This window comes from Alnus glutinosa, chromosome 9, assembly GCF_958979055.1.
Source record: "Alnus glutinosa chromosome 9, dhAlnGlut1.1, whole genome shotgun sequence".
In the NCBI taxonomy this organism is placed as follows: domain Eukaryota; kingdom Viridiplantae; phylum Streptophyta; class Magnoliopsida; order Fagales; family Betulaceae; genus Alnus; species Alnus glutinosa.
In genome coordinates this window covers 10,661,518-10,688,416 of record NC_084894.1, presented here as the reverse complement: position 1 = coordinate 10,688,416, position 26,899 = coordinate 10,661,518, and the positions used below count along the sequence as shown (strand labels likewise).

The window sequence follows — 26,899 nt, the reverse complement described above, 5'->3', positions numbered from 1 at the left end:
TGAAACCCTTGGCCACAAATCTAACTTTATATCGTTCAACATTACCAGAAACATCATTTTTGGTTTTGTAAATCCATTTGCAGCCTACGGCTACAACTCCATTTGGTAAGTTAATGAGATCCCATACTTGATTTCTAGCCATGGATTCCATTTATTTATTCATGGCATTTAACCATAATGTGGAGTGTTCTCCACTCATGGCTTGTGAAAATGAATTTTGGATCATGCTTAGGCCCAACATCAAAATCGGACTCTTGGAGGTATACAACATAATCACTAGGGATTGCTGGTCTTATTATCCTAGAGGATCTTCTAAATCCTACTTCCTCCGCATTTGGAGGAGGTTGAGTAAGTTCATTATGAACTTGTTCCTCATGAGTTGACTATTCTGTAAATGATTGTGGTTCAAGGTAATCTGTTTGGATTTTCTTTGAGCATAATCAAACGTCATTTAGATAAAGGAGCGTTAGTCAACTCTTGTACTTCCTCTAATTCAATCATTTGAGGATAAGTACTCCCACTATATTCAAAATCCTCTAAAATTTTGGTATTTATAGACTCAACAAGTCTAGTGCTATGAGACGGACAATAAAACCTAAATTCTTTGGAGTTGACTGCATAGCCAATAAAATGATCGTTGGTTATCCTTAGGTCTAATTTCTTCATATTTGGATTATAAATTCTCACTTCAGCAAGACAACCCCGTATGTGTAAGTGATTTAAACTTGGTTTCCATTAATTCCATAATTCAAAAGGTGTCTTCGGGACAGCCTTGGATGGGACCCAGTTTAATACATACACAGCAGTTTTTAAAGCTTTACTCCATAGAAATAAAGGTAGCTCAGAATTACTAAGCATACTCATTACCATGTCCATAAGTGTGTGATTTCTTCTTTCTGCTACACTATTTTGTTGTGGTGTGCTAGGCATTGTGTATTGAGCAACAATGCCTTCTACTTCAAGAAATTGCGCAAATGGACCTATCATTTGTCCATTTTCTGTGTACCTTCCATAGTACTCTCCGCCTCTATCAGATCTTACGATCTTGATTTTCTTTTCCTTCTGTTTCTCTACTTCTACCTTATAGGTCTTGAAAAAGCATTTAATGCTTCAACTTTATCATTTAGAAAATAGAGATACATATACCTTGTATGGTCATCAATAAAAGATATAAAATATCTTTGACCATTTAGGCATGGAATAAGAAAATGTCCACAGATATCTGTATGTATGATTTTAAGAATCTCAGAACTCCTTTTGGCACTTTTAGTGGTCTTGTTAGTTTGCCTTTCCTTTATGCAATCCACACAAATACCAAAAATCAATAAAGTCAAGAATTTTTAAGACTCCATCATTTACTAATCTTTTGATTCTCTCTATGGAAATATGTCACAATCTCCTGTGCCATAACCAAGCGGAGTTCTCATTCACAAAGCTCCTATTTGTGCCAACATTATAATGCAATGATAAATTATTGTTTTCAAAGTTGGGATGTAGATCAATTTTGAATAAACCATCAATTTTGGTTCCACCACCTTTAAAAATACTAAAGGTAGAGTTTATAAACCAAAATCAATAATATCCATTTTAGAAACTGAAATTAAGTTTCTAGAAAAGCATGGAATGAGAAATACATTATCCAAATCCAAAACATATCCAATTTTCAAAATTAATCTAAAGGTCACAACTGCTTCCACATGAGAAAACAATTTATTGCCTGAGTAGACCCTTTGTTCATTGCTTGCTGGTTTCCTTGTGTAGAGAAAATCCTGCATTGTGTTAACAATATGGATTGTAGAACCATAATCAATCCACCATGTATTACAATGAGCCTCAACAAAAAAAGATTCATGACATACTAGAGTTATGATATTACATTTCTTTTCAAGCCATCTTTGATACTTTTGGCAATCCTTTTTCATATGCCAATTTTTCTTGCAGAAGAAACAAGTATTCTTATTATTATATTTCTTAATTGACAACTTGTTATCTTAAATTACATAAATGTCCTTAATGGCATATCAGTAAATATGACTTATTCCCAACTGTATCTGATTATGGGAGATCATGCAGATCATGGGAATCACTTATCCTGATAATGTGCTGATTTTTCTCCTTGATGGAAGAAGACAAATCAGCCATCACTCATCAAAGATTTTTGAAGAGGTCCCTGATCTAGCTTATAAAAACACCGCATGTGTACTCCATCAGTACGGATTTAGATAGGCATAGTTCAGAAGACTCTCTCTAAATTTCTTTTGTAGAATTTCTGATTATTGCTAAAGGTTTCTTCATACGTTTGAGCAAAGAATGGCTGGAGGTATTTATGATCAATTATTCCGCTGCTTATATTATTAATTAGCATTTTAGTTTTATATTATGCTAACGAAATTGAGTTGTTACTTTTTACTGTAACATTGAAATTGTTGTTTTGTTTCCTGTTGTGTATAGCTTGGTTAGTTGTGGTTCTGGTTTGGTGAGGTTGTAAGGTTGATTTGGTTTAATCTTAGAAGATTGAGATTTATTGAGGTTGTGGTTTTCTTATCACTCTGCATCATCTCTAATAAAATGCAAAAGTGAGATGTTATTGCCTGAGGTTTTTTCATTAGTAACTGAAGCGGCCAGAAATTCCTACCTTAATGTTTTCAAATTTTATTAATTTTATACCCTTTACTGTTATATTGAAGTCATGAGGTTCGTCAAATCTCACCCATCCTGAAGTGGAGGGACCATCCAAATTGCTGAAGGTGTAGGCTAAGATGGTCATATTCTGCCATCTATTTGGTCCTACCTACTTTTCTTTTGGAGGGGATATGGAGAAACTTTTTCATGGTGGGATATTGACAAAAGGATTTTCATTTGATCTGAATTTATAATTGCTACAAAATGCAGATTGATTACACTTGTACCTCATTCACAATATTATGCTCTACCAATAAATAGAAGATCAATAGCTTCTGATTATAAATTTTGTCCAATAATTCAGACGTTTATATGAGAATAAATAGACCTATTATTTCATAAATTTGGGTGAGTTATGCTCTGAGTGCAATGCGATGTTTTTGTTTGAGCAATGCCTTTTTAAATATGTAAATGTATTATAAATGTTACCCAACAGAGATGTTATTAAGAGATTATTTTTTTTGTCTTAGCAAATGGTTATAATTGTCAATGAACCTCTTGAAATTGTTGCAATTTAACATGTTCTATTTTGTATTTCTTTTCAATTTGTAGTACCTTAGGCATTTCAGTGTTTAATATGGTTGATGATGACAGAAATGTTGTTTTGGTATGCATAGTCTGGATTTTAAGCTAAACATGAAGCAGTAAGTAAATTGTGGGCTTTCTTTATTAATTTTCTTTACATTTATGCTATGCCACCATTTGCAAATGCAGTGATTCCAATTACTTGCTTCATACTAGGGTTAGAGTTCCATCCAGGTACTGATTGCTAGTACGTACGATGAGGTACAGGCACCCCCAGGCCTCAGTCCCAATAATTCATGGACCCATTGGTGGATGCATGTTGCAGTGCAAGAATCTGTGCTAGGATATATACCAAGCTTGAATCTTTGTCTTCATGCCAATGCAGAAAATGTTAAAAAAGAATACTAGTCTTCATAAGAGCTTTTATTGAATTTGGTCGATCTGGAGATTTTGATGTTGAACCCTAAATCCTCTTAAAGATTGGGTTAATTGGGTGTGTAGTGATAATCAGGGGCGGAGCTACCCCAAGGCCAGGGGTTTCTCCCAAAAAAAAAAATTAAAATTAAAATTAAAATTTTACCCTTAAATTTTTTTATTTTTTTAGTTTTAGCCCCCCCAAATTATTTTTTTTCAATTTACCCCCTCCCAAATCCTAAATCCTAGCTCCACCCTTGGTGATAGTTAACCCTAAGTGCTTTCCTCGAGTTGTTTAAATTGGGGGTTTTAATGTTAAAACCTTGATTTGTCTATTGATTGAGTAAATTGGACATGTGTTTGTGATCAACTCCAAGATTGCCTTAGGTTTTCATGATAGTGTAGTGATTGAGGTTGTTGATACAGTTTCCGGTATGGTGACGTGTCGCCTGGTGATTCGCTACTGGATCCTGATTAACTACTCCAATCCTGCAAAAATAACAAACAACTCGTCGGGGGTGCCGACTACGCCCACTCCGATGCCTAAGTCAGTTCAAATCAATTTTCTGATGAATATCTCAATCTCAAGAACTCAGAGAATGCGTGATCTCATACCTGGTGCAATGATCTTTATTTATAGGCTGGGCTCGTGGTCTTACCAGACTTGCTACCTTACTAGAATTCTTGACGCCTAGTTGGATTAGGAGTTTGAATCCTAGCTTAGTTGAATCTTATCTTCAGAGAATTTGAATGAGATTGTAGAATCTGCAGTTTGATTGCGCTTGTATCTCTGCGCTTGTATCTCTTTAAATTTGATTTCAGATAAATAACTACCTTATCCCATTAATCATGGAATTGCGGTTTTTTCCCTGATCTTATGGAATTCTATCCTTATCGTATTCTGAGACATCCGCGGCAAACTTTCAACCAAACTCCGAGGTGATGATATCCGAGATATGTTCGCTCCGCCTTGGAGATCTCGGGATATCACCGCACCATAACAGGGTTGTGAAAGGCCGAGACGTTATTATACCGACTTGATGTCACCTCCGAGGCGATGTTGCTCCGAGACCCAAATACCCGAGATATGTCTGCTCCATTCAGACTAGGAGATCTCGGGATGTTCTACATACCGTAACCTGGAGTGTTAAGACCGAGACGTCGTTATACCTCCGAGATGTATTTGCACCTAGGCAATCTTTTCTTTGCTAGCCGAAATAAATGTCCGAGGCATAACTCCGAGATGTTTCTGAATCCACGTGTCTCTAGGGTTAATTTTATCCCTAACAGAGGTGTTTGAGCACAATGGGTATTACCAAGTTAGAGTTTTGGTTATGGCTCGAGTCTAATGCGTTATGCAATATGATATCACAATGTTGTGCTTGGGTTGGGAATCCTTCTTAAACTTCAAAACGGATATTGTAATTATTTTACTCACCGAAAACAGATCTTACTTTTAAAGCATGTTATTTGAGTTTATTCGAGTATGCTTTGTGAAATAAGATGATTTTACTTGTATTGAGAAATGTGTTAAGTGCCTTGTTGATAACTTGATACGGAAGAAATTCCATGATTTTTTAATGCGTAGATGTGTTCTTTTGATATGGGTTTAAAACTCATTTCAAGCAACACAACCTATTAAACAGGACTCTTCTTTAATTGTTTTTTTGGGAAATGTGCTTTTTAAAAAAAAAAAAATCTCTTTTAATCTCCAGTTTATCTTTGTATAATTTTTTATTTTTTTTCAAATTAACTATTAAATTTCTACTACTCGTAGATGTACAAAAAAAAAAAAAAAAGAATTAGAAATTCAATATTAATAAGAAAAAAAAAATCCTCCTATCTCATATACTCTAAGGTGGTTAGCAATTGGGCTTTTGTATGGGCAAAAATCGTAATTACTGTCCAAGAGCATTTCAGTGAAAAATTAAACACTTGATATCATATGACACTTTTTTATTATATTTCATTTTTTAATTAAAAAGAAAACAATCTCCTGAAAATTATTTCCCAGAGTTGAAACCCTCGAAGTGGTCATATAAACTGCAGGTGTCAATCTCAGGGTCTCCAGAATAGTTTATCTCATCAAAAGCAGCTTCAAAATCCTTTATTCGTAACCTCAATCAATTGATGAATAACTTCATTCTTTTTGGCTGGATTGCTATGAGGACTTTCTTGTCTTGCTTTCCAGCCGATCACGACGGTCGACAGACCGTTGAAGACGGAGATGAGGAATCCATGTCAGTAGGCCGTCATTTTCTGCGTGAGCCAGGCTCCAACTTACGGCAATTCCGCCGTTTCTCAATCGACTCATTGATTTAAGTTCCGTGGAGCCGACGCTCCGACAATGCGGGAGCAACTCAACTAATTAATTCAATTTGACGAAGAGCCAGAGGGTCCTCTTTCTCTTTCTCGTTGCAGAGTGGTGCTATATATTATTAAGTTTTGGATCTTAAGAATGGTCTAAAAATCAACCTAAGCTCAATTGAGTGACGTCCATTAACATTGTTCACAATTCATTCCAAATTTATAAATACTTGCATTTTTATGCAAAAATTTATCTCCATCCCACTAATTAACTTTAACAATGCATAAATATGGTAATAAATAAACCAATACAATCCTCTTTCTTATTTGGAAATAGTAAAAATGAATAAATAAAATAATAAAAGCAGATAATTAAAATAGAAAGTGAAACATAAGTGTTTTAAAAAAGTTGATAGTTAAATAAAAAAAAAAATTCTTTAATTAAAATTTATTGAGTTGGATATGAATGATATTTGTACAATAAATACATTCTTAATGATAACAAGTCACTTCGGAAATCCCATACATGTCGGCATGCAGCAGGTGAATTTGGCTTGTGAGAGATTCTTTGCAGTTTTTCAAGTGTCCAATTTAATTTTAAGTTTTTTTTTTTTATGAAAAATGAAAGAGTGAAATTAAATATAAACCCTTAAAAAAATTACAAAAATATCTTGTAACTATTTTTATAGCACCTAAACCAAATTCATTTAAGATGCACCAACCCATGCATGTAAGTAGGTAAATAAATGTTTTGTTTCATTATCATATATATTTTTTGTCCATTTCTTTTTTAAATTCACTATTAAATGCGTAGAATATTTAATAGTGAATTTAAAGATTTTTGAACAAAAAATATTTTTTTTTTAAAAAACCCAAATATTTTCATCTAGAAAATCTAATTAGTATTGAAAAAAAGTATTGAGCATATATACCCGGCAGAGAATGCTCCAATCTCTCATCGGAATTGGCGTGAGTGGAAGGCTTGCTGCGCCCATTTTGTTGCCGTGAGACCGCGAGTGTGCCCATTTTAGACGCACACAGCGTGGCACCATCACCCCTTTCCCAAAGTTTTGATGGCGCCACGTAGAGCGCGCCCAAAAACGTTGCTCTTATTTACTCTCTCTGGACATAACAGGAAAACCATGGTCGTGGAGAATGGGGATTGCTCTATTTATAAAGAGACGTGTCTTGGCAGTCCGACGGAAATTAAATCGAAAGCGTAAAGTGATAATAATAATAACTAAAAGCCAAAAGGCGTGCATCGGATGCCGGAAGAACATGACCCTATCCTCCTCGATGAAGGGGGTGTTCCTGCATTGGGAACAACAGCAAAGCACACGCGTCTACAAGAAGTCACGTGGTCACCCACACCATCAAGGGATTCTAGCCTTGCAGTCTGCCACATTGCTGGCGGGGCGATGATTTTCGTACCCACGCTTTTTGCGTTTCAGAACTTGCGCCAACTGCCCCCATGGCATTCAATACGACCTGCTTTAGTGCTGTACTATGAAGAAACTGAATGACCTCTCTCCACGTGGATATTAAATCTTTTTTTACAAAAAAAAAAAAAAAAAAAAAAAAAAAAACTACACGCATAAATTATTCTATACTTTAGCATCTTGAACAAAATAATCAAAAAGAAATGTATTATTTCTACGTCAAGACATATTAAATATGAGATTTATGTACATGAGCCTACATATATGAAATTCATATGAATGAGTATCATACTCTATGTGTCTTGATATAGAATTAATGTAAGGTAATGTGATATAGAAAATTTTTTATCTAACTAAAAGGCTCATAATAGCTATATTTGGTTCTTTTTCTTCTCTAACAAATTAGCTTAAGAGTTAGTAAAATACATTTTTTGATAAGTGAATAGCAATAAATTGCTACTTATTATAGCACAATGTCCAAATTTTTTAGTAGTTTTGTTCTAACACTCTGAAAATAATATTTAAATAAAATAGAGAGTGAAATAATGAATCTTGCTTAAAATTTGTATGAAAAAATGAATAGATAAAATAGAAAATAAAAGAAAAAAAAAAAGGTACTTTTTTACTAGGTAAAACACCTCCAATTGCTGGAAATGCTTACCATCACTTCTTTTCATGGGTTGAAATGATTGTAACGATCTGAAAAGAGATCGTTAAAGTGGCTCATAATAGTTAAATATAATTAACTATTATGAGCCACTTTATTCATTCAAATACTTTAAAATAGAGCATCTCCACCAATTTTGCTATAGTCTAACACATTTTTTTTATTATTATTATTATTTCTCTCTCTTTCTCTCCCTTCTCTCTCCCTCTCCCTCAACTTTCACAAATAAAAAATATATAGAAATATAATATTTAAAAAAAGTAGAAAATGTGATAGATAATATGTTGAAATATGTATTGAAGAACGAGTGGTTAAAATAAAAAAGAATTAAAAAAATGTATTTTGAGTAGTTAAAATAATCACTACTGTTGGAGATGCTCTAAGGATGCATTTAGGATTCCGATTTCGTAGACAAAAAGTGAGATTTTAAACCAAATCGTAGAAAATAAACCGTTTGGGAATTGAATTTTTAAAAAATTGCGATTTGAAAATGCAAAAAACTATTTATTTTAAATCGCAGACAATGGGGTGCTTTTTCGAAAACACAATTTTAAATGCTAATATGCAATTTTAAAGGCGAAACTGCAATTTTATCAAACGTTTAACTGCGTTTTTAAAAATCACTTTTTCAAATCGCACATTTTAAAATCTTTATTTTAAAATCTCACATTCTGAAATAGCAAACTCAAACAAACCCTAAATAAGATGACTTTTTTGCTTCCGTTTTGACCATGCCCAAAGCAAAATGATAGCTCAATGTCATAATAAACAATTATTATTATTATTATTTTAATTATTTTTTTCCCTTCTATATCTTTACACCCATAAAGATATTGAATAAACCGAGTTATTTGTTTTTACGCTGTAATTTTGAAAATAAACATTTAAATATCCCTCAAAAATAAGTAAATAAATCTGAAACATACATAGTAAAAATAAACAAAACATTTGAAGAGAAATCAAATAAATAAATTTATGATTTGATCCAAAACAAAATATTACTATGGTAGTATGGTTCAAGAGAACTACGTATTTTTTTGTTAATATAATCCTAGTAATTGGATTTATATGCATATTCCCAAAATATTGGATACTAGCAACCAACCAAATACGTAAATATTTTAATTAATTATCAACTTATTATTTAATTCAAGACGTTACACCAGTTACATTCATCACATGATTATGATCCTTTATAATTATTTGTTCAAATTTAAAAGAATTCAAATAGATGATTGTAAGAGATCACTTATAGAACCCACATAATCAAATAAAAACTAAACTGCTCAACTAGTTATCTGATCAAATGAGTCTCATAAATAACCTTTTATAATCAACTGTCCGAATTTGAAACAATTCGAGCAAATAATTATAAAGTATGCTTATCCTTTATCCGATCACATACATCATCAGTCTAAATTGTGAAAAAAAGAATGATTTCAAAACTGAAAAGATTTCCTCCATCACTTAAAAAGTATTGAAATGTAATGTGCATTAACTACTTACGTCATTAAAAAAAAAAAAAAAAAAAAAAAAAAAAGGGAGTCCAAAATGATGCCAATAATTCCAACCAGCTTCTTCAGGACGAAATATGTCACTGAAACAAAAAATTACTCCAAAAAAATAAAAACTTCAGCAATCAGCACCCTTCTAACATTTGAGACTCAGTAGAAAGTGCATTCATTCTTATGAAAAAAGAATTGGATGTGGCATTACATTTCCAAAGCACCTCCAAGTCATCATCTCACTATGTATATCAATAGATACATTCCCTTATCAAAATTCCACATTAGATGAAACCTATATTATATTTGAAAACCAACAGTTTGGTAATTATATTTGCAAATTTTCGTAGCTTTAATTTAAGAACAAAGAAAGAAAAAAGAAAAGAAAAGAAAAGATGGGAGGTGTTTGACTACATTACTGAAAATAAATTTTCCTGGTGACATGTACTCTCAACATGGCAATGCCTTGAAAGACGGCTTCTAAAAGCAAATCAAAAGGTTAACAGAATAAAGCTCAACACTACAAGGATCATGAAGCTCTTAAGAAGTTGATGCAGTCAACCCGCGGGCGAAGCTGAAGTATTACCCGATCCGTATGGAGGGGCGTTTTACACGGATTCGAGATTTACCTAACAGGGGTGGGGTACACAAAATGACCCTACCTTGGAGGGGTTCCTCGTCGTAAAATTAAAAAAAAAAAAAGAGAGAGAGGAGGTTGATGTAGCCAAGTTTAGATCAAAGTAGAAGCATGCCTCACCAGCGTAAAAAAAAAGGGTGTAGATCAGTTCCAAATCTCTGCATAATAACATAATTACAAACCAGAGTGAGATAATTTTTATTCAATAATTCTATGAAAAAAAATATCACGAATCTTGATGTGATGTACCATCTTCAATAGAATGCTTGATTCATACACAGATATCTAGACAAAGGAATATCTTCAGAATTGTACTCAATTATTCTACAACTGGACTGCAACCAACACTAAGACATGTAAAACATTGAGCAGACTCCTAAACACTAAGACATGTTTTTTAAAATTCCAATAATATATTGAATGCATAAGTTATGAGCTACAAAGTAAATGACATCTTACAGAAATGAAACTTGACATGCACGATAAGAATGTAGAGGATATGTAACTCAGATGTGGGTCTACCCTTTTCTTTTTCTCTTTCTCTCTCTCTCTCTCTCTCTCTCTCTCTCTCTCTCTCTCTCTCTTCTTTGACTGAAAATAGGTTTAATTAGATTCAACTCTGAACATTTCTAACAACTCTTCTTTCACCCATCAAAGTTCTTGCAATCATTCATGCCCATTTGACTGATCCATCACTTCGTCACTTTACCACATATAGCTACTAGCAAGAAATTGGATTACAAGTGATTCTAAACACCTCGGCTGTTCATATCGTCCTACTCTAATCCACCAGCACATATAATGACAACATACCAAGATAAATTCCTGTGGATTTTTTTTTTTTATTATTATTTTAAAACTTGGTACAGCATGGGCACTTGGCCAAAGTTTATATGACTTTTCAAATAAAAAGGGTACAGCCCCACTAACGCCCACCAAGTAAAAGTGTAAATTAAAAGTTGTCTTCTGTACTCTCCAAATGCATTGCTAGAGATGAAGTCGAAGGAGTCACAACAAAACAACCAAAATATCAAGACAAAAGCATTTTTTTTTTTTATGGTAAATAATTGGCCCCAAGGGGAGGGGGACATGATGGAAGCAATGAAGTCAACCCATTAACCTTCAACAGGTTGTTTTACAAGGGAAAAAAATGAACCATTAAGCAAAAGCAAAGGAAGTAATGCTACTAATTGAAAAGCACACGCATTATAAATTTAATTAGTTGAACTCAAATTATGAGCACATGTGCTCCTTATCACAAGTAGGGCAATGATTGTGCTTATGTTATGTATATAACTCAAAACAACTAAATATGCATTGATGCATATAAAGTAACATAATAACGTAGCTATAAACTATTGCATAGATACTTACAAGATTAAAGTGTGGGAGGAACCCAAAAGGGGAACCTAAGCATCAATACTTTTGATTTATCTCCAGTTGTGGCTTTTGTTCATACATCAACTTGGGTTCCTACCACCAACTGTAATTTCTCTGCATCCCCTCACTGCTGGAATTGCCAAACCTTGCTGCTGAAAATCTGTGCTGAAAACCGTTAGACCATCCTTGTGATGTTGAAGATCCAGAACGAACAGTGCTTGATTTTTTGGATGATCGAGAACTTGAAATGTGACCACCAGCAGTTAAACCAGCTATCTTATGACCCTTACTAGATGGTGTCGCTGGAGACCTCCAGCTGCCCTTTTCAGATTTTCTATGGGAGAAGTCACCAGGATCCTCCACTATCCAGCCACCTCTGTGTTTTGATTTTTGTGGTGTTGCAATGCCTTTTTCATCATTTCTGGTTTTCTTCCTTTTATGAACCTTACTGCGATCAAGAGGCACAGATTTGAATTCTGAGTAGTCTTTCTCTTCTCTGCGAAATCTCAGAGTTGGGGTAGAAAATTCACGACTCCTCTTGTTAGCCTGCAGAAAGTCAGAAAAGTGCATACTCCAATTGATATTAGAGAAACATAAAAAAATTTCATAAGGTAACTAAAATTCTGAAAGGAGTGTGCAAATTAACACCCAACGGATATAGAGATGACACTTTACATAATTTTTTTGAAAAGTGAAATAACGAAACAAATGCTAATAAGAGATGATGCTTTACATAATAATTCTATAACTTCACCACATATTGCTGAGACTTACCTTAGCAGAATTCATGCATTCACGGGCGAAATGACCTTCTTCACCACACTTGTAGCATGAACTAGATGACCCTGTACCAGTTTCGTCCCCACGTATCTTTGTGCATGCCTATTCAGATGGAGTCCCATAGTAAATATCGAACAAAAAAGGTTGCTTCATAGAAATAGAAAGCAAATACAAAATTACTACAGGCATTTGGAAAACTAAGGCTTCCGGTGCCTTATGTTAGAAAACAAGCAAATATTCCATGCTTCAAATATCCCAACAGCTGTAAGATGTTATTGCAAAGAAAATAATTTAGTTAAAAAAAAAAATAGAAAATTTCAAACTATGTTATATGAGATTGTATGTAAAAAGATTATTACTTATAGATGGCGAAAATCCTCATCAGTCAGAAACTATGTGCATTGGCAAGACTAGTAGCATTTATGCCTTGCTTCCAGAATTAACTTATAATTAAATAAAGAACCCCATACAGCCTAATTAATGTTATAGACAAATTGCTTGAACTAAAGAGTTTAACGGATCTGAAAAGAGAATTTCTAAAAAGAAATGTCAGATTTACTTCCACTAAACCTCTAAACCAGTCAATTACTAGAAATGGCTGCATTCATGATATGAATCTAAAATTCTCGCTAGTTTACTTTGAAATTTGGTTCAACATAGACCTTGCATGTCCAATTTCAACCAGGTAAATCCCTTTCATTCAAGTAAAAACAGGGTAGATAAAAAAAATTCAGCTTTTGAGGCAATACTGTTTTATTATATAAGAAAATGAATCATCAAATGAAAATAATAAAGGCAGGACAGATACTTAGCATAGCATTTTTATGTCAACAACATCGAATATGTCAACATCTCAATAGATCTTTCCATAAGTCAACATATTTTTTTACCATTCCACATATCAACTTCAACATCCAACCATACTGCCAAAGATTAGCCAGCAAAGTACATGCACACTTGCACAAACCGAATTGGTAAAGGTCGTTGAAAACATTGAATAAGACTTACCAAACCAGTATGGCCCAATTGACCACATTTATAACAAGAAATCACTCTTGGGCTACTATTAACAGAGTTACCACAACATAAATGGCCAAATCTCTTGCAGATGTAACATTGTATTCCCTGATTAAGCAAACATGAGAACAAAATATTAATTACGGGACAAGAATTCTAGAATTCAAGCAATCTTTATTCAAATTGATATAAAATAAACCTCTAGCAAATAACAGAAAAAGGTATGAAAGAAAGAAAAAAATAAACTTCTGGAAGAGTAAACAAACCATGAGATCATCAGGTGAATAGTAATCATTCCAGCATGAAAACATATCATGTCCAGAAACTCCGCATTTTAAACAAATTTTCAAACTTGAAGAACCACCATTGTGCTTTTCTGGACAGTCTTTTGCTCGGTGGCCACCCTTTTTGCAGATAAAGCAATCTTGTCCCTACAAAGAAATCAAGTAGCAAAGCAAAGACCGATACGACCTATGATCAAACTCGAAAGTCCGTGTCACATAAAAACAAGTGCTCATGCACACACACTGGCACAAGCTTATCTGGCTTAGAATGAATGCATGTACAGAATGTATGTATAACTTAGTGTACGCACCAGTGCACATAGGACAGAACTAGGATTTTAGCATTGAGAGTGGGGGCACCTGAATGTTTTCCTAAAATTTGTCCTTGAATGTAAAGGAATTTGGAGTTTTTTTTTTTCTACAGAAGATTCCCCGATAGAAAACTCAAGTATATCTGAAGATAACACCCCGCCCCCCAAAAAAAAATTAATAGAAGAGGAAAGAAGAAGAAGCTCAATTCAACTCAGACAAGTAAGAGAACACCTAAAGACCCGAACACTGTAGATATAATAAAAACAAAGACAGTGTTAACTTCAATTCATATTCTTATGCACCTTTGAGCATTGCTTTGCACTGTGCTCCAAACTCCCGCAAACAAAGCATGGTTTCTTCCGCTTAACTGCTGTACATTTCGCCATTGTATGACCTTCTTCCCCACAATTAAAGCATGTTCCCCAACCGCTATCTGGAGGATCAAAATACCTTGGTCCCCGCTGAGAGAATGGAAATAATAGAGATACCAAACTAAGCCTTCATATGGCATTGTAATTTCAATATTGGCATTTCAGAACAAATATATTAACTCACAAGAAGCTTCCGAAACACGATATTGTCAGTTATTTCAACAGCAGTTGGTTCCACGGACTCAACAATATCCGACACCTTCACGGTCTCTACCTTCTCTTCGTCTTTTGAAACAATGACCTAAGGCAATATTAGTGTACAAAATAACCATTTAAGCCAACAGCAAACTCAAATTCTCATGACCCATTTTCTAAAACTAAATCACTTAAGCCAAATCTCTATTTTTCTCCATTAAAAATATATATTCCATTGATGATAAAATTGCACAGAGTGACCAAGTAAAACTGGGGCTATCGTTTTATGGGACCTAAGGTATAAAATTGCACAGAGTGACCAAGTAAAACACGAGATTTGAAATTTGATACCTTAGGTCCCATAAAACGATAGCCCCAACTCAACCAAGCAAATACGTCATTCAAAATGGTCAACATGCAAGAATTTATAGATAAAGAAAATCTTGAACAATAAGATAAAATTCTATTTCCTTTTCGCATTTTCCGAGCAAACCAAGCATGACCACAATCAATTGAGCATCTTTCTTCTTCACCTAAATTGCTTGAATAGGATGTGAAGGCAGATTATTGTTGGGAAATTAAAACTTTCTAGCAAAACAACCAGAGCACTGTTCTGCAAATAGAATCAAAGATGTAAAAATACTCACGGTTTGCTCTCCAACTTCCCTCTTCTTAATCTTCTTCTTCCTCACCCTCTTCACAACCTTCTTCCTCCCCAAATCCCCAGCCCCCGGACCAACATTTGCGTCACTGCCACCGACCCCGCCGGTGACTTCAACGGCCTCTTCTTCCAACGCCGACAACGAAGACAGCGCCACCACACCAGAAGATCCACCGCCACCGCTAGTTTCACCCAAAACGGCGTCGTCCGGAGCCAGCTTCGCGGCGCGCATCAATAGGGATTTCTCAACAATCTTCAGGCTCGGATCCTCCTTCGCGTCCTCGTCGTCGCTGCTGCTCAATATCAGAAACGACTTCGAAGACTTTCCAGCGTCTGCTGCTTTCTCTTCCTCGTCTAGATCGACCTTCGCTCTCCGCTTCTCCCTCCTGCCCATGTTCGAAACCCAAGTAACCCTAATCCCAACCCTTATGGTTCCGACGGCAGCGATTGTAGAAACAGAAAATAATACTGTATCCAGAGAGACAGTATGAGGGTTTCTTTTTTTCTCCTGAGCAAACAAGGAGATAGGAATTTAACGGTCCGACTCTTGAATGTGCTGGCTTAACGGCGTTGTTTAAATCTGACACGATATTAATACAAGGGCTGTTTTTTTCCAAAAAAAAAAAAAAAAAACAAAAATCATGTATGGGGGCGGCTGTTCAGAATTACCGCCCACCCGACCCGCCCGTCCGAAACCGATAAAACTCGGTCGGGCTTCGAAGGTGTCGGCAACCAATAAAATAGACTTCCGAGTCCCGACTAGTTTCGGGTGGAAACCCGCCTTTCGAACCGAAGCGAACCGCACCGAGCCGAACCGAACCGAACCGAGGTTATATTACTACAAGAAAAAAAAAAAATTTATATATATATAAATAGCTAAAATATATATGCCGCTTGTAAGTTTTAACTTTAACCTAACCCTAAACGCAAGCGCCGTTCACACTTCGCAGACTCCGTCTCTTCTCTCTATCACTCTCACGGCGTCACTGCCTTTCTCCGCCGTCCACCGTCTTTTCTCCGCCGTTCTCTCTCACTGCCTTCCGCCGTAACCTTTCTCATTTTCTCTCACTTTCACAACTTTTATCATCATCTGCGGTTTCAACTTTCCTCTTTCGTACCGCGTTTCTGAAATTTCTTTGTTGATCTTTTAATGCATGTTTTTTTCCACCCGAATATATTTTCAATGCATGTGTCGATCTGTGCTGCTTTCTCTTTTATGACACAGTTGGTTTTTCAGTTCGCTTTATCTGTTATCCATCGACAGATCTGCGATGATTTTGCTGTGGATCGACAGATCTGTGACTTGGTGATCACTTCTGTTATCAAAGAAACGGTTGCTATTTTGGGCCTTTGACATATTTTTGCTTTTATATTCTGTGTGCTAAGCGGGTCTCTGACATAAATTTAAGAATAAATTTGAAAATAAAATATATAAGAGATATATTTATAAAATTTCTCTAAAAATTTCTAGCTTTGTTTATTAATGTGTTTTTGGGTTTTTTTATTTGAAAAAAATATTTTGATATGATTTTTTTTATAAAAAAAAATTGCTTTTGTGTTTGTATGAGTGTTTTTTGTTTAGATTGTTTGTTAATATCTTTTAGAGGAGAAAACAAAAATTTTAATGTTTTCTTCTGTCTTTTGTTTTTTGTTTTCGGAATAAATATATTAATAAATAACTCAAAACACAAAACATGTTTCACATTAAAACAACGTTTTAAACACAAAAATATTTCCGAAACACATTAACAAACATACTCTAATAATTTTTGTAGATAAATTAGGGACAAAAATTTATTACAAACTGGATTGTAAGTAAATTTTCCAACTCAGTCTCTAAAGGACAAAAATTTCCCAACCCAACCTCTAAAAAAGTGATATGCTTTATTATTAAACTAGCAAATACCCTGCGTTATGCGCGGGTTTTTGTTTTTACGAATTAAAACTGCCTATTGTGGTTATGTTTTAAAAGTAATAGATAATGTAGAAAGTAGTTTAAAAAAAAAAAAAAAAACTTTTAAGTTATTATATTAGCATGCTACATTTAATTTAAGAATAAAAATGAAAATACGTTAATGTATATTGTAAATTATCTCGTAAGGGAGTAAAATAAATCACATGTATTCAATTTTTATAAATGTTAATTCAAGAGACCTTTTACATAATATAGGAATTTACAAAAACAAAGAATAAAATAGTGCCCTCACAATATTGCAATAACTTGTATTAAATTACAAACAGGATAACCTTTATTAAAATGCTATATAAAATTTATCAAGTCTATAAACATGAAATTTAAGAACTTTGTACGAATTAAAATTGTGTCATGTGCTTATATTTAAAAATTAATAGATAATGTACCACATATTTTTTTTAGAAGAAAGTTTGAGTTATTTTATTAGAATGCTATATTTAATTTAAGAAACAAATTAAAAATTTAAACGTGGAAGAAATTAACCCACACAAATCCTTCCCCTACAAATAAATAAATAAATCTCTCTCAAATGAGTCAAATCTATGATAATACCCCCCCCCCAAAAAAAAAAAAAAAAATCTTTCTCGAATCTATGAGAAAAGGCAGTGCTACAGTCTCAAGAGCAAAAAGGCCACGCAGAACAAATATAACGCCCCGTTCATACTAAACAAAAGAAGAAAAGACTTGTGTTTCTGTCATTCTGTGGGCAGTATCATAACGCAAAGGCGTCGGCTCTGCTCCGTTAAGCCACTGCATAAGTCTATTTGGTCGCTGGTGTTTTGTTACGATTTCTTTTTTTAAAAAAACCTTGACTTATAAAATATTTTGCAGTTAGAGTTTTTAAAGCGACCAACATAATGGTAGAATACAAAAGCACCAAGAGAAATACCCCAAACACAATTTTAAAAACATAATCGGAGAGAAATACACTATTTAGACAAATAAATAACACAGAGTACAAAAAGAATTTCAAGAAGAAATGTAAAACTCAGAGAACTTACTCGGTGTAGAGTGTGAAGAAGAATAGAGAGATACAGAGACAATGATAGTATAATATTTGCTCTTTGTCTTGTTTGAATTCTGATGTAAAAAAAGTTAAACAGTTGGCGTTGGACTGGGTCTTGAAGATGCAGCAACTATGTATAATAAAAGCTTTTTGACGAAAATATCTGAAAACCAAAACAAAGTGTTGAAAGGAGTAGCGAAAGTTGAACCTTGTTGATGAACAGTACGTTGGACTGTCTTTCAGATGCAGCCTTGTTGACAAACATATCTGAAAACAAACAGTGTAGAAACAAAAATAGTGGAGAAGAAGTTCGTCTTCTTTTCTTTTTTTCTTTTTTCTTTTTTTTTGTTCTTTTCACTTGATCATGGTTCAGATGGAGAGGAAGGAGGTTGGAGTATTTTAACGTTAAAGCCTTTGCTTTCAAACGTTTTAGTTATTTTATAGGAAAAAATAACTGAACGCATGATGATTGATGAGGTTTTGATGAGGCGTAGAGATGGAGAGGAAGCATGCCTCTCTTTTTTCAGATCTTCTTCGTTTTCCTTCACTTTTTTGGAAACAGTTACGATAGAGTTATAAAAGAAAACTGAACTGCTCTTCCTCACTTTTTCGCAAACAGTTATGATATAGTTTTATAGCCTCTACCTTCAAACGTTTTATGCAGGAAAAAATAACTGAACACAAATAACTGATTCAGTTATAAAAACGTGCCTTTTGTTTGACAAACTTAAACTCACCGTTTAACTTAAAATGGACACTTGACTATATTTCAAAAGGCCCCTTGTCACAATATTATGCAATATTCTGAGTGATATTATATATATATATATATATGATGCTATTAAAAAAAAAACATGTGCGAAGCACATGCTATTGAAAAAATAAAATAAAAAATGCTTCTCACATATTCAAATGACACATGACACTTTTAAATATTGGGTTTTTTAGGAATTCATACAATCCAGTTTGTAAAAAAATTATATCCATAAATTTATTAAGGACAAAAATTTCCTACAAACTAGGTTATAAGAACCTAGTCTATAAAAAAGTAACATGTGCTTCTCATGTACTTTTTTAAAAACAAAAGATTAAATACCTTTAACCACCATATGGTTTAAAAACTTTATTTTTTGCCATTTGTGCTTCATTTCATATTGCAGATGGTACCTCATTTATAGTTAAAGACGAAGATGGTACCAAACCTAACATAACCTAAAGGTCCTAAACTTAGCAAATCCAAAACGAAGTTGTTTTTTGTAAATTTAAATTTATATATATAAAAAATATAATATAATATATTATGTTTAAACTTTAAAGGGAATGCGGATGCAGTTATTTTCTAAAACCGCTATCTGCATCCGTACATGCAGATATTGATTTTTACTAACCACATGTGCGGATAGCGGTTAGGTGTAGATAACGGATGTGGACGGTTATTATCCAAACATTTTCACCCCTAGTTTAATGTTTGGAAAATTGCATATTAGCTGTTGATTTTGTTTAGTTAAAATTCTCTTAGAAATTATAACGTTCTTTTTTATTTTCAATCAGAGATGGACTGCACTGCATCTCTTGCTGTTGATTCCACTCCAATCAATGATATAAAAGAGGATGAGCCACTTTCTCCAGTGGCTGAAACACAAACACAAACACAAACATCTTATGCTACTCTTGTTCGCTGGAAACCAGGTCTCCCTCCTCCCTCTAGCAAGCGTAAGACTTCAAAAGTTTGGGATCATTTTACTGTAATAGAGGGTTGTGATGCCAACAATCCTAAAGCCGCGTGTAATTATTGTTCTAAGGCTTATAATTGCCATTCTAAACGACATGGCACATCATCGATGATTGGCCATTTAAGTTCTTGCAAAAAATTCCTCTATGGACGTGGACCATTGGATAAGTCTCAAACGACACTGAGCTTTGAGAGAAAACCAGAGGGACCATCGGATAAGTCTCAAACGACATTGAGCTTTGAGAGAAAACCAGATGGAGCTATGAAGCTCTCTTTTGTGCGCAAAACTAGTTAAGGTAATCTTATTACCATTTACGTCTTATTTAGTCATTAATGTCATTGTTTTATTCTTTTTTATACATTTATTTATTTTTATTTTACTTTTGTTGATGTTTGATGGGTGCTGTAACTGATCGTGCGGGCTACTATTTGCAATATGTATAGGGCTGTTTGTTTCCTTATATATATATATATATATATATATATATATATATAAGGAAACAAACTCTGTATCGTAGTACCTCTGTATCGTCGTCAGTGCCATCACCTTTAGCTCCAAAGTCGTTGACATCAACTGTTTTACCCGAAGTTGAAATGGTGGGCACTTTATAAAACTTCTTCAAACTCAAGGCATCAGTTCTTTGCTTGATCAGGTGCTTAAACGCACCGTCCTCAATGGTGCTGAAGTACGAAGGATACGCTTGAGAACCATACCCAGATTGATCTTCGTAATAAGGACGAAGTCGGTCATCTTTCAAAGAGCTATATAACATGAAATAAAACAGAGCATGAGAACGAAATATGAGAGCAGAAGATGTCTTTGCAGCAGTCTCCAAAGAATGTGGTTATTGCAAGGTATGGAAGTGAAAAAGCATGTCATGATGGGCTTGGGTATTTATATAGATTACGTGAATAGCCAATGGATCATGGAGCTCTCATCGTCGAGGCTTGGGGTGGAGTTTGACTATATATTTTGGGTGTTTTGATTTGAGTAGTTGATCGTGGTTTGTTATGTGGCTTGGAGATTGATTTTCTGGAGACTAGAGTTGAAGCAAAGAAAATTACTCACCATTGTTGTGAGTTATGACTGATTGGGGGTGATTTATTGGGCTGTGGTTTTCTGCCGATCGAAGGAAGCAGTGATGGATATTCGATTCTTTTGGGGGTATTTTGTGTTGTCTCTGTTTTTGAGTTTAGGCTTGGCCAAAATTAAGGGTGTTTTGGCCTATTGGGTGGTAGCCGACTGAGGAGATATGTTGGTTATGTTGTTCTTACTTTTGGTGTCTTTGGTTCTTTACTGAAATCCTGCTACATTTTTTTTTTTTTTGACATGTCCACACAAGAGGGGGAGAGAAGAGAGGGAATTCGAACTAGAGACCTCTGCTTTATGAGGCGTGACCTCCAGCCGATTGAACTATTCCTTGGGGACATTGAAATCCTGCTACATGAATGGCCAAATGGGAAAGAGATGGTTGCTTCGCTGGGTTTGTTGGTGTGGTGTGGTTTGGTTTGCTGGTGTGATTGTTCTGCTGGTCTTGTCGAGGGAGAGGGAAAGAAAACGGCAAGTTAAAAAACAATAATAAAAAATAAACTTTCAAAGAAATATCCTATGAACCACTTGATATCTCTTTCTTACTATTTGATTTCATTTCTTGTTTTATGAGTTGTTTAAGACCCAATAAGCTTAAGAGATAAAATAATTAAAGTAAAATGTAATATAAATTGCTTTTACATTTATTGTCCTCATGATTGATCTTATGACTTTTTTCGAGTAGATCGTATTTATATTCTATTGTCCTCATGGCAGGTCTTATGGCTTTTATGTGTAGATCGTATTGTATTCAATACCCTTATATTGTGTTAGAGTTCATTTTTAAACATTATGTTACCAAGACTTTATGCTTGCTTCAGTTTTTAAACATAAATCATAGTATTAAATACTTACATTTTGTCCTCATGAATAGCGTGAATTGATCGTATTTACTTTTATTGTCCTTATAATATATTTTAATCCTTCAAGTTCATATTGGTATTGGTCATATAGTATCGTCATCAAATCATGAACCCAGGTTTTAAGATTGTTATAGGTGATCGTCTCATCATAATGAAGTGATGGATAATAATGAATATAAAGAGATGAGGGTGTATAAATAATGATTTGTTTGATAAATAATTTTTATATATATATATATATATATATATATATATATATATTTGATTTATTTATATTATTGTATGGATATGATTTATACGCAAAAAAGAAGTTTAAGAAACTACATTGAGAAGAGTAAGTATGAAGTATTTACTAAGAGATGATAATATGTTTCATTATTTATGTTTATTGCTTGGATTTTGTTAAAAAAAAAAATGCATAATGTGTCCAAAATTAAAATAGTTAAAAAGATAGCTATCAACAAAAGCTGGTTAGTAGCAGCAAGGAATGGCTAATCAGTGAACAAAAAAGTGTCAAAAGTCTTTACTATATAACTTAGCTTGGACTAGTAGGATTCTAGTAAAAACATGTAAACTTCAAGTGGGAGGTTTAAAGGACATGAGATGCAACCTAAGAACTAGAGGTATGAAGTAAGATGATCATAAAATACAAATTAATAACTAATTTGACACTACGATGCATATTCATACAATCATCGCATTCGTTATCTTTATAAACTGTTTCTAATCCAATGGTATCTTATGCTATGAAAAATGGATGACTCACTTATTTGTGCCTATGTAAATATGATGACATCATATTTGCATAATTATTGATGCAGAAAAGGAAGGTGAAGGCATGGATCTCTTCGCCAGTTTTTATGGTTTTTAATGCCATTTACGGTTTATTATGTGCTAGCCTCTAAGTAGCTAGTTGTATTTACTTGCGTTTGCTTTTCATGTTGCATGTATCATATTTAGAATGATGTTTATATTTGGTATGTTTTATTACGTACACTCATGTGCCATCTGTGACACTTATTTTGATGCATCTAGTGTGCATATAACATGTAATGAAAACTAAGTAACAACTAATATATGTTTTAAGGTGTTTCAGTCAGTTCTGATGTGTTATGCTATCAATTCCTAAGACTTCAAAAGAAATAAAATATATATATATTTATATATTTCGTTGGTGAGAGTTATATCTCTAATGTAGTAATGTCACATGAAAACCAGAAGTTTCTGCTTACGAATTTGCTGGTTCAAATTTGGGGTGTTACAGTATAGTATCAAAGCTGTTTACTTTAAGGACCGATGAGAGTTTAGTATTGTATTGTGACTTAGGTAAGTCACAGAATACCATTACTTTGATGACTAATGGAATTGACCATATTAGGTTAGAAATTCAGAGATAACACGATAGCTAAAGGTAATGTAAACCACTTTTAAAATCTATAAAATACTCTGTGAATTTTAATTGATATTAAGATGTACATAATAGTATTGTACTTGAGTAGGTTGGCATATAATGCTACTTTTGATTTTGTTATAAATAAACACATTTAGTTAGTATATATATGACCTCTGAGGTTAGTATATGTAATCTTATAAATGACAGTATTTGTTTTCTCTCTCTTTCTTTTTTTTTTTAAAAAAAAAGCGCTATTAAATAAATGACAGAAATTTCCTACAAATCGGTTTGAAGGAAATTTCATACAATCCACATATAAAATTGACATGTGTCACTTGACATGTGAGAAGCAGATGTTATTTTAATAGGATGTGCTTCTCACATGCTTTTTTAATAGCATTAATAAAAAAAAATGTGATTCTCACATGTTTAAAGAACATATGTCATTCTTATATGTGGGTTGTATGAAACTTCTTACAAACTAGTTTATAGGAAATTTATGTCCTTAAATAAATGATTGGATTATCTTTAGATAAGAGTTAGAATAGGGTTGAATAAACGTTCATTTGTAAGATTTTACAAATTCAGATGTTATAGTGCACAAAGACTTCCACCAAGATGACAATCTCAATATAAGATGAATAGGAAACTCGAGGTATAGTTATGAAACAATATTTTTTGGGATATAAATTACAAAGTTTTGGTGCTTATTACATTTGCAGATCTATGGAATATTAAGATGATGAATTAATTAAGGGTCTTATTGACACTTCGTGTACTTATTAAGCGTCTTATTAATTAAGCGTCTTATAAGCGTCTTACTTGAGGGTACTCCGTTAAGACTTACTATTAAATCCTACTAAAATTCTTAAAATACGCCTGTGTTTATTTTAATATATATATATATATATATATATTTTCAAAAATTTAGGCATAGATATTTTTGCAAATTCCGTTAAATTCTAACAAACATCTAAATCCTAGTATTTTTTTCGTAAAAAAAATTAGGGGTATTTTAAGAATTTTAGCAGAATTTAACAGCAAATCATAACAGAGTACCCTTAAGTGAGACGTTTGGAAACTTAGATACACTAGTTTGAGACGTTTGATAGTTCAGTACCATTTTTTCAAAACGGCGTATAGTCCGATACCCTTTTGTGAAGCTATCCTTTAAATGTTTATTATCGGAATGACATGGTACATTTATTGTAGGTGTAATATATAATCTATTATAGTTTGTATTAAAAACGTAGTAGTTAATATATATATTGGGTAGTTAAAATAGCTAGTGTTGTTGGAGATCCTTTGACAATGTGTTTTTTTTTTTTTAAAAAAACTTTTTGCATTTTGGCAAAAAAGCAAAAGCATTAATAAACAAAATTTAAACACTAAAAACTACTTTCACCTTTATGTTACATCATAACACTTTTTTCAAGCAAAAAGTAAAAATACTGTTTAAAAATTTTGATCATACGAATCCAATAACATTGGCAAAAAGATTAGGGTTATTATCTTTATCATCTATTGGGCTTGCCTCCCACAACTTACCATGCTGCTAAGGCCATTTTCAGTCATAACATGCCTAATCTTGTTCCCTTATTCTTCTTCGCAATTAGCTCTATTGCCTTTTATCTTCCAAAGCTCCATGTGTGTGTATAACAATCAAGAATATATAAACATCCTTGTATTCTAATATAGCGATTTCTATGGCTTTTAGGCCTCTCCTAATCCTTATAAATAAGCCTATAAACATTGAAAAAAGACACATTGCTACCTAGAGCAAATTTAGTAAAATACTTCTTGAAGGTTTGAAAAGTTGAAGAGAAATAATCATTGCAGGCGGCCATCTCAGCAGAGTCATTAGCAACTAAAACCCTTCATAGGGTATGATGTAGCACTATCCAATTACAATGGTTTGGTTGTATCTTAATTTAGAGAATTTTAGTTTATGCATGTTGGTTGTATAATTATGAGAATTGCTACAATTTGATATTGTTCTTAATATTTTAATGCAATTGTTCTTAAATTCAAAATCAATATTGGTGAAACTCTTCTCTTCTCTTATAAATCTTTTTACCTTTATTGAACTCAAATTATTATTATTTTCTGTAATTATGAGAATGATGATTATACAATGGGTTTAATTGACATATGCCCAAGAGGATTAGATAGGTCATTTCTAGATAAGACGAATTGTACAATACCCTAGTTTAGTGTAATTTAGGTAGACGGTCCATGCCAACCGAATATGGGTTATACTATTCCATTGGTTGTATGTATCCTATTAAAGAATTAGATAATCCATACTTATGGAAGACTGGTCGTACCGCATCTTAGTGGTTAGGTGAACGGTATGTGCCAACCGAAGATGAATTATACTTATTCTTTAATAAGATAATTTATTGTTTATCTATAACAGGCATAGAATAAATTTATCTGATTAAATATGATTACCAATTGATGTGCGGATAGCGGTGAAGTCAATACTCTACTCTCTCTTTTTCTTATATTTCAATTATCTTTTGCGTTTATTTTATGCACTTTAATCAACCACAAAATCAACAATCTTTTTTTTAAGTTACTTTTAATCTTCATAAACTTGATAACAACGCCCCTGTAGTCCTTGAGATTTGACACCATATCTATAGCCTTATCCTATAAAAATTCGTTCTATTGCGAGTGGTAATTTATTATTGATATATTTTTTGCTTTAAAAATACCACATCAATGAACAAAGATACTTGTGAGCTCGCTCTAGATCGGTTCGGTTAAGCTCGACTCGAATTCGATTATTAAACAAGCCGTTCGCATCAAGCCATTTTGGAACCCTCTAGTTCTTCTTCCAACACGCACAATGCGCTATGGCTATTATTTTTCCCACATGTAATCAGTTGCTGCCACGTCTCTATCATAACACACACTCGTTAAACACGTTAGTTGACTTTGAAATCCAAGCCTATTAGCTTCTTGGCCCTCTTAACCCTTCCATTAGCATTCTTTCACACTTAAAAAAAAAAAATACTCTTATCCAAATAGCCCTTTCTTGGTATTATTGTATCCCTTCTTCTTCAATCACAAATCTACACATCATCTAGCCAAAACTCCTCTTTGCGGCCAGCACACCGCGTAGTGGCCATTGAGAGTGAAACATAACTGTCTTTGGCCGTATGCTACTGTCTTCTGGGTGGGGGGAAGAGACTGTAGACAATTTTGGAAGTGCCTTAACAAGCCAAGCACTCAATAAGGCACTCGACTCGGCTATTGGGCGAGATCGAGCTTGCACAAGGGTTTTCCCTAAGCGAGTCGAGCCAAGATCAGCTTTTGATACTTGTCACGAGCTCGAGCTTATGACGAATGTAAATAAGCTGAGCTCGCACAAGCACTATTCGCTTGAGCTCGGCTTGTTTACAGCCCTGACTATGACACTCTCATTTGAACGGAAGTGAAACGGAATAGAATGAGACATTTTGTCAGGTGCCCGTTCGAACGAAAATAAAACGGTAATATAATGGCTGATTTTGGAAGGCTCTCTATTGTATATCACAATTGACCGTTCGAACGAAAGACTTCTCGTTCAGACACTAGCTTGAAAACCAAACTTTTTCTTAAAACTTTCTAAGTGTTTTGTTTGGTTATTAATTCCACGACCATATTTAGGGTACAT

General features: G+C 33.7%; 1 protein-coding gene and 1 long non-coding RNA gene across 2 annotated transcripts; one reads left to right on the top strand and one right to left on the bottom strand.

Moving 5' to 3' along the window:
• Nucleotides 1-9,698: 9,698 nt before the first annotated feature.
• Nucleotides 9,699-15,750, bottom strand: LOC133878051 (protein AIR2). The gene is made up of 8 exons (XM_062316540.1): nucleotides 15,163-15,750; nucleotides 14,505-14,621; nucleotides 14,252-14,410; nucleotides 13,620-13,784; nucleotides 13,345-13,461; nucleotides 12,331-12,438; nucleotides 11,551-12,102; nucleotides 9,699-10,334 (listed from the first exon to the last, which is right to left on the bottom strand). The coding sequence occupies exons 1-7, from the start codon at nucleotides 15,568-15,570 to the stop codon at nucleotides 11,650-11,652; spliced, it is 1,527 nt and encodes a 508-aa protein (XP_062172524.1). The 5' UTR covers nucleotides 15,571-15,750; the 3' UTR covers nucleotides 9,699-10,334; nucleotides 11,551-11,649.
• A 707-nt stretch (nucleotides 15,751-16,457) lies between these two features.
• On the top strand, nucleotides 16,458-22,850 carry LOC133878052 (uncharacterized). The gene is made up of 3 exons (XR_009901837.1): nucleotides 16,458-16,509; nucleotides 19,709-20,185; nucleotides 22,664-22,850. It is a non-coding gene; the product is annotated as an uncharacterized LOC133878052 (long non-coding RNA).
• Nucleotides 22,851-26,899: the final 4,049 nt, after the last annotated feature.